Source organism: Buceros rhinoceros, unplaced genomic scaffold (genome assembly GCF_000710305.1).
Source record: "Buceros rhinoceros silvestris isolate BGI_N320 unplaced genomic scaffold, ASM71030v1 scaffold17960, whole genome shotgun sequence".
NCBI classification, from domain to species: Eukaryota; Metazoa; Chordata; class Aves; order Bucerotiformes; family Bucerotidae; genus Buceros; species Buceros rhinoceros.
In genome coordinates, this window is record NW_010388089.1 from 45337 (window position 1) to 54007 (window position 8671).

An 8671-nucleotide genomic window follows, 5' to 3' on the forward strand; every position below is an offset into this window, starting at 1 on the left:
ATAGGAGCAAGCTTATGCATTGTGCTGTGTTTGACGGTCTTCTGCATAACAGGCTGATGATCAGATTAGGATGCTTTACAAATCAATATGCAATTATCGTGATTACAATAAAGATTTTAGGAGATAATTTTCAAGATTAGTTTTAAAGATTGAGGTAAGATGATATGCTTGGACTTCAGAGACATTGCAAACAACTTAAACTTGCATATCAACTAAACATTGTGCTGTGTTTGACGGTCTTCTGCATAACAGGCTGATGATCAGATTAGGATGCTTTACAAATCAATATGCAATTATCGTGATTACAATAAAGATTTTAGGAGATAATTTTCAAGATTAGTTTTAAAGATTGAGGTAAGATGATATGCTTGGACTTCAGAGACATTGCAAACAACTTAAACTTGCATATCAACTAAATCTGAGCACAGCTGCTGATGAAAACCCACTTTTACACTAATGATGTAACTTCTAATCTGTCCAGAGACAAAGAATGCAGTGAGACAGCACCAGAACATATCTTTGGTCAAACTTTCATGATGGGCTCTAGGGCTGGAGGCAGTGGAAAAGAGAAAGAAGCACTTGATATGGAATAGACAGTCACCAGTGCGAGTATTTGCAGTGTAAGTAGTATCTGACTGGGCTGAGCTCATGCTCTGCTGAATGATACTCACGTACACTGATTGTTACCATTTGAGTTTACCAGATCTGTATGAGAAGCCAAATATTGTCATGTTATTTTTATTCCTCTGTCATTCAACAGAGACTCAAATTTACAGGCCAAAGTGGTGGTAAGCTAACGATAACATCCTCAGTTCTGACAAATGGCAACAGGTCTGGCTGTAAAAAGACACACTGGAAACTGCTTTTTGAGCCCTGACTTAAGAGTGTTATGAACCCTTCCACCTATGTATTTTCCTGACACCTAGGGTGTCAAGCTGTGCCTGTTCCACTGAAAAGGCAAGCTCACATTTCGAGATTACTTTCACTGAATATTTATGACTTATTTTTCTCTATGTACACTGTTCAAAGTAGTGAAGTAAACCTAACATACATCAAGATTTATTTTTTTATTTCATTTCCTACATTCAAGGATGAATGCTTCCTCATTCCACTCCCCTAGCTGACAAGCATTCATGACAAACTTCATCTCCTATCTTGTAGAGCCTTTCCATCTAACAGTGCAAATCATAGTACTCTTTTTTGATCTAGAGATCAAACAGCTTCATCTTAGATGAAGTCCCAAGCAAGGTTCAGTGTGTGCATAAAGACGAACGGACATAATGGGGAGCAATCTAACCTGCCATGTAAGGAAAAGGCATCTGAGGCCCTTTGTGAGCCTGGTTACAAAAATAAGTGCAGGATGTTAACATTACTTTGATGCATATTGGTTTAAATATGGACAAACAGCCTCAAAATTTCACTATTGCCTTTTGCTTCACAGCTGGTATTCCACAGACAGTACTACTGTAATGTGTATCAGGATCAAGTTAATACTTCATTTCTTCTGGCCTTGTAGTTAGCATATTTTTTCTGTAAGTCTCTGCTCAGATATCACTAGGCTGAGGCTGTAGAAACAAACTATGTCAGTAACAAGGTCTTTGGAGCTCTTTCTAGGTGTCATATTCAGAGCAGTTCCACATTTATTCCTGTCTATAACTGGGTTAGCCTGAACCATCACGACCCTTCATCAGGAGATGAAGATGGTTTAGAGATAGATACCTTTGCTACTCTTTTCCTTCAAGTTGCACCAAATACAAAAACCAAGCTCTTTGTTTCTTCTCTGTCACTATAAATTTCATAATAGCTCTCCAGAGTGATGGTGGTTCTCTTACCTGCATGCTGACACTTTGGCTAGAACTCAGTGATGTACATGAAGAATTCCAGGGATTTTTTTTTTCCTGTGGTAGTGCACCACTGTGCATTACTTATACCTAAAGTAATACTTCCACCTGTTATCACTCTGCTCATTGAAAGCCTTTTTGAAATTTTCCAGCATTGGTAACATTTGCTTTTTTGTTAACTTGGATAACGTATTACTGTCCAATTTTCAGATTGTTAATAAGAATGGAGAAACATTTTGTGTCTTTAATGGTTCTCCCACAGAAAATTTCCTCCATAACTAATCTAGAAAGCAGAGGTATAAAAAACCCCCAAGCACCTAATAGAATGACCTATCTCTCCTCTTCTTACATATGCTGTGCCATTGGAATAATAACAAAAATATAATTTCAGCTTCTCAATTTCATGCTGATATGTGTACTAGCCCTCCAATATCACCTACGTTGATGGTGAACTGTCCCTCCCCTCACCCCATTCCAATGGTTTAACTATTACTGACTTAACTAAGCTAAGATTTCAACCTCAGTATTTATAAATAAGGCACATTTATGAAAAATACTGAGTTATGAAGTCTGATTTTAGACCCATTAAATGTTAGATTAGATTTCTCTCTGTTTAATGACCTTCATTATATAATCTTTTGCTTTCAGGATGCCTAGAAGGAAGTCAGGAAGCTAAAATACAGATGGGTTTGGACTCAAGCCAAGGACCTATCTATCTTCATTCATCCTTTTGCAGGTCTGAATGAAATCCTATACACAACTTTTTACATCACATAAACAAGTTGTGAGAGAACTAGAGCTTTCCAGCAGGTGTTTTGGACACATGAAGCTCTCATGTCAGGAGCAATCAGGTGGGAAGGATGGCTTGATGGGAGATTTAAAGGGATATATCAGCTCGTAATCAAGTAATTTAATGTAAGAGTAGAGTAAAATGCTAGTTACTCAGGCATTACTTTTGCTTTCAGGTGGATTTAAGTAGCTTAACAATCACTATATAAACACAGTTTTCTCCCTCCCTTTTTGTCCTGTAAGTAACATACACAAGCAGCACAGGAGCAATTTGTGCACAAGCTAGAGGGAAGCAGCTATGCTCTGAGGAGTGAAGGAGGTCATCCAAAGTCCCCAGGAAACACTGCAAGAGTTTTTGTTGGTTTTCGTGGTCCCAGAGTATATAAATATATGAAGTCCTGCCTCTTTCCAATTGCTATCAATTCTGAGGAACTTAAATTTTTCTAGTAAAATAACTATGTATACTAAATTCCAACAGAATTGTAATTAAAACCATGGTACCACATCTGTGCATTCGTAAGAGCGCTTCTGCAATTGTGCCAAGCCTGTGCTCATGTTTCAAAGCAGAGTGGAAGCAGAATCATGCAATTCTCCTCAAATGACATTTTCTCATGTATTTCTAGTGACTGGTATTTCCATAGCAGCCAGCTGATGAGATTAAATGAAATCTGGGTGGCACCAAATTGACAGCACTGGAGATGTAAGGCCTCATTTTAACCACTAAGCGAAAATTAAAACAGCACTGAAGTACGAACAATTTCACTTACCATAGCGGCAACATGACATTAAGGTGGAAATATCGTATCTATTAATGAGGTAATTATATTATCTAATGAGGTAATTATGTTATATATCTAAAGCATATAGTAAAGGGGAATGTCAGCTAGCAACAACAAATTCTGGCCAGGTGTCTGTGGAAGATTTAACATATATTCACTCCTTTTGTACAGATGGCAACACCACTCTCTCAAGCACAACTCACATAGCTGTTGGTATGGGGGAAAAAGAAGTTGCTCCAACTGCAGAAACAGTATTAAAAAAGCTTCTGCTTATAATATACATGCTGAGAGACTTCCAAGTGAAATGAACAACAGGTCTTGCTAGTGTTGTCAGCTCTTCAAGGAAAAATCTCCAGCTCACTGGACACCTGAGCTGCTGAAAGTGGCAGTAGACACGAAAGATTTGGCAGGAGATAAGGGAATGTGAGGGATCTAGCATCTGTGAAATGAGGAGAAGGAGGTATTCCTTCCCCTTTCCTGCCACCCCTCCTTCAGTGAACTCATTGCAGCCACGGGTGTGCTCCAGCAGCAAAAGGCAGTCTAACGCTGCAGCTTTGAACGCTGCTGAACATGACGGCTACTGAGACTCACACTGCTGTGAACACTTAGGGAGCCTCACAGCTCCCCCTGCCCCTCCCCCTCTTTGGGTAAACACCTACAGGACACCCACGACCTCAGCGAGGGGATATGCTATTTTGATTGCTTTTTTTCTCTTGTAAAACAGCTGTGGAAAAATCTGTAGATGTCATTGTCTGATGAAAAGGTAAAGCATCTTACAAAATCTTAAACATCAAACCTAGGCTACTCAAGAATGCTGCTACCAAGGTCCAATGTGTCTAACCTTGCTCATCCTGATACCATTTATTCTCATACTTAAAAAAACCCTCCAGATGCCTGATTGTTCATATTCACAAACCAAATTAAACTAAACCCCAGATACTGTCTCAACAGCACGTTTACTGGGCCATGAATATCTTATTGTAAAGTGGGAAATTAAAACCAAAAACCTTTAGTATAACTGTTGGCTTCTCTGTAAATCAGCAATTTCCTTAATGTAATTTGACAAAAATTCCATATTTCTCTCCAGGCCAGAGTATTAAAAAAGAAATAAGAAGCTTTCAGTATTAAATTATGAGGTATAAATACACTACGGTGTTTTCTAAAGCATTTTAAAAATTACATGACTCATAAATAAATAAATTTATTTTATTATTTCTCTGTGAACTTTTTCTCCATGGAAATTGAACTCCTCATGTTTTAGGAAATCGATATGTTTTACATGGCCTTAATCAATAATACTGTATGTCTCCAGGGCTATCCTCTACAAATCTTCTATGTGGAAACAATTTTGAGAATCAATAAAAGCAAATTTTTCTATCAGTTACAGGACCTATAAAAGGGGAAATTAATACACTGGACCAATTGCATTCTCTGTATGACCCTTCCCAATGTATCAGTATCTTCGGTGATCCTTAAGACTTTATTAATAGGCCCTTGTAGCCTCATATTTTTCTCTTCAAGCAGAAAAGGCCCATCAATGCCCAATAATAGTTCTAACAACATGATCAGTAATGGGTGTTTCTCTCTATATGCATAAAAACTATGTAATCCTCTCTTAGCACACGCAAGCCAATTTAAAAACATTATTTAAAAGGACTATAAGGATTTGGAGCTACGTCTCAGCTTGCAGGCTACTTCCAAGACGAATACAAATCCAGACTGTGGTGATGTAGTTGGGCTGAGTTTAAGGCAGGTTGTACAAGAGAGACTTCTACCCATCTACCACTAATGCTGCTGAACACAGCAGCACACTCAGTGACTGTAAGCTCTGCTCCATTCTGCTCATAAGCATTGTTAAACTACCCAGGTCTCCTGTGGTTGCTTTTTGGAAAAAAAGATGAGGGTCTAGTCAATGAGAGCCTGTTTTTCACCAAAGCCGTGCTCTGAGGAGGAAGAAGTCCTCCTCCAGTGAATAGACATGCACCTAAGTCTACCCAACCTCCACAGATTTCTCTCTTCCCTTTTTTTTTTTTTTCCTCTCAGTAATTTGTAAACCCTTCATTTGAAATTATGGTGTCAGGAAACTCTAGAAGGAAACTTCCATCACTTTCATCTCCTCCTACAAGCTCCTCTATAGATACTTTTCTGAATGTAGTGGCACCATGAATGAAATGGATTCCCATGACCCCAGGTTCAGCTTTTAAAAAACATATTAATTAACCAAGCTTTTCATAGTTTTGTCAGAAGAGACAATGCTCAAGGCACCTATTAAACCCAAAAAAGTCTTACCTCACGAGATCCAGTGGTTGGTATTTATACCACACTCCCCAGGAAGCCCAGCACTCATAGAGCAGGTGTCTGTGGTTTTCTGCCCCGTGGGTTTTTATTGAATTCTTACTTCTGTAACTTCCCTAAAACACAAATCTGGACATTAATGGACAATAGCAGCAAAAAAGAATGTCCAAGAAATCTCTGTCACTAGTGATATGGATAACGTGATTTACCCAAACTCCATACTTCTTCTACAAAACCTAAATATGACATTAAAAAGATATTTTCCTCTGACTTCTGTAAGATTTAAGGTTATTCTTCATAATAAATTTATCATAAATGGTGTTCAAGTCAAAGGTTATAAACTGGAGTATCTCAAAGAGAAAACCACAAAATGATATTTTTCCCCTCTGAAAACATACTGATTTATCAAACTCGAATACTTTTACAGACCAGATCCAGAACAGCTCTCCTTAGTTATCCCTTTTTGCAACAACCTCCCTCATTTTTTTCCAAGAAAAAAGCATTATAAATGGGAGAGATGTCAGACACAGGCACAAAATGGAAGAGAGTAATACCATTAATAAATTTGAGAAGAAATTATTACAAAATTAAGAATTATTTTGAGAAATGTCTGTTCAAAAAAGAAAAAAAGCTGAGAAAAATACCTCATGAAGAGGAAATGCAGCTTCATAGGAGCCATTACTGAGCAATCGATTCAGACCTAAGAATCAAAAGCATCCAATTATTTACCAATAGGACCAGAAAAACAGGTAAGTAAAAAGCAAAACACATTTTCATAATAAGCTGGCTAAATGAAATTCGAAGCCTATTGACAGTAAAAGATACATGTAGAAAAAGTCATCTTTCATAGATTTTGATGAGCTAAGATCTAATGCAAGCAAATACTTGTTAAAATATTAATCATAATCTATCATTTATTATGCCAGAGGTTTAAAGATTCATACGCCTAATCCATCTTTAGCGTAACTTCATTGAAATCAGGGACCTCACACCAGGATTGAAGTTTGACTCCGTAAATTATGGTCTAAGGGAGCTATTTTGATATCTTGTATTTCCTGGGAGCTGAAAACCTCAGAGAACATATTTTAATTTTGAACTGCTGGCCAGTAAATCAGCTGAAACTCCTAATTTCTGTATGATAACAACATGTAAAACATGTTGACTTTACATCTTACAAAAACTGCTGAACTAACAGATAGAAAAGGAACAAGATAGGCTGTCTGAAAAAAAAAGGATTGCTATTTAGCACAGAAAAGCAATCGTACACTCTACTCAGGCAGGTCTTGCTCCTCTTTAATGAGAACCTTGAGAGAAATAATGAGTGATTGCTGAGATGTGGATTCTTTTCTCTTGGAAAGTCACCAAAATAGGACTGAGCAACTATCAGGCAATGCAAAACTAGATACTTGTGCTAACAGCCTGAAGGCATATTTGAAAGCCCTTGATCAAGAGGCAAAGACTCCTGATGCTTTTCCTAGTTCACAGGGGAATGACAGTAGCAAAAGCACAGCAATGAGAAGTGTTAATTCAATGTAAACAGCACTTTCAGTGATTGTATTAGTATCTGCTTGGCAGAATATGCTTTCTTCCAAAGTCTCTGGAAGAAAAACAAAACCTGTACAGCTGAGCCAGCCTTTGTTCCACCCAGTGATCAATGCAAGTTTGCCTTTGTGGTAGGTACGACACAAGTAGATACGTGGGGGAGCTTGTGATCCTGAAGTGGGCAGGGCCTGCAAGTCTATGTATGTGCTAAATGGAATGGCTGCATGCATTGCGTGAATTCTTCCCTTTCTTCTCTCCCCTCTGCTCACTGTCATTGCCTAGAGCTATTGCTGCCCTCACCCCAGGAAGAAGAAACAGGTGAAGTTCTGGGATGTTTCTCTGCCTCTTAAGGAATGACGGGGTTTAATCAGCGAGGAAATTAAACAGGCTGCAGAGTTTTATGGGTATTGCCTCTCTGTTTGAGATGCCCCAGTCTCTATGTGGTACACAAGTAGTACATGCTCTGTATCACAAGACAGAAAAGGGCCACTGCTTTATGCTCCAGCCCTCCTCTGTCACTGTCCACTCTCCTGGATCTGCTTACGTACTGCTCCAAAGGCTCACTCCACCCACTATTTGAAAGTGATGCCATAGTTATGCACGGCATCCTTTGCCATGAGGATGTCATTGGTGAACTCCCTTTTGAATTACAGCAGCTGCCGAGATACAGAACATTCCATCACTCTTATGGATGGGCAAGTATCCAGGGAGAAGCCCTACAGGATGAGATGTACAAGAGCACGAATCTTGCTGTGTTTCCAAATACATTTCTATGAAGGAGCAAAAGTTTTTCTGCACAAGTTCTATCTGCTTCTCCAGGGTCCTTAATCCCTAGGTATTTCTTGCTTAAGTCTCTTTCCTTGCAGAGGGGATTAATCCCGTGTGGTGACATACGTGCCTGTGAAAGCAGCCTGATTTTACCAGGAAATAGTCAGGTGTTCCAGGCAAAGCCCCTACAACAGCAGTGGGTGAGATGTGAACAGCCCAAGACTGAGATGATTAAAAAGAAAACCAAAGAGTTTGTTATGAGCCCCGGTAGACTTCTCATTTTTTGCTGGGACTTAGCCCCCACATTTAAAGCATGGTGCTCAGCACTTACCAATTTTGTTTTTCCCTTCTTCGTATTTCACTCTTTGTAAGATATGGTGTACAATTCTACTTCTTGTAGCATTATTGAAGAAAGTATCTTTGTTGTGTATGATGAAGCTATATAAAAATACAAACAAAGGGCATTTCAGGAATATATAGTAGCACGTTTAAAGCAAATATTTAGTTCCATTACTTTCTATAGCACCCTAAAAATCTACAGTTATGTGAGCAAGTGCAAGGGAGATTAAAGGACACCAGAATAAGTGAGATGATTCACCGGATGAGAAGATGTCAGTAGCAGAATTTATTCCCTAACAAAGAATTACATGGAGAAGT

General features: G+C 38.6%; 1 protein-coding gene across 1 annotated transcript in view; it reads right to left on the bottom strand.

Moving 5' to 3' along the window:
• Positions 1-8671, bottom strand: part of ANO4 (anoctamin 4) — a 63262-nt gene that overhangs the window by 42288 nt on the left and 12303 nt on the right. The window contains exons 3-5 of the mRNA XM_010144838.1: positions 8346-8452; positions 6349-6404; positions 5699-5820 (exon numbers count right to left, since the gene is read on the bottom strand). Coding sequence (XP_010143140.1) covers positions 5699-5820; positions 6349-6404; positions 8346-8452 — 285 coding nt within the window. The remainder of the gene's footprint in view (positions 1-5698; positions 5821-6348; positions 6405-8345; positions 8453-8671) is intronic.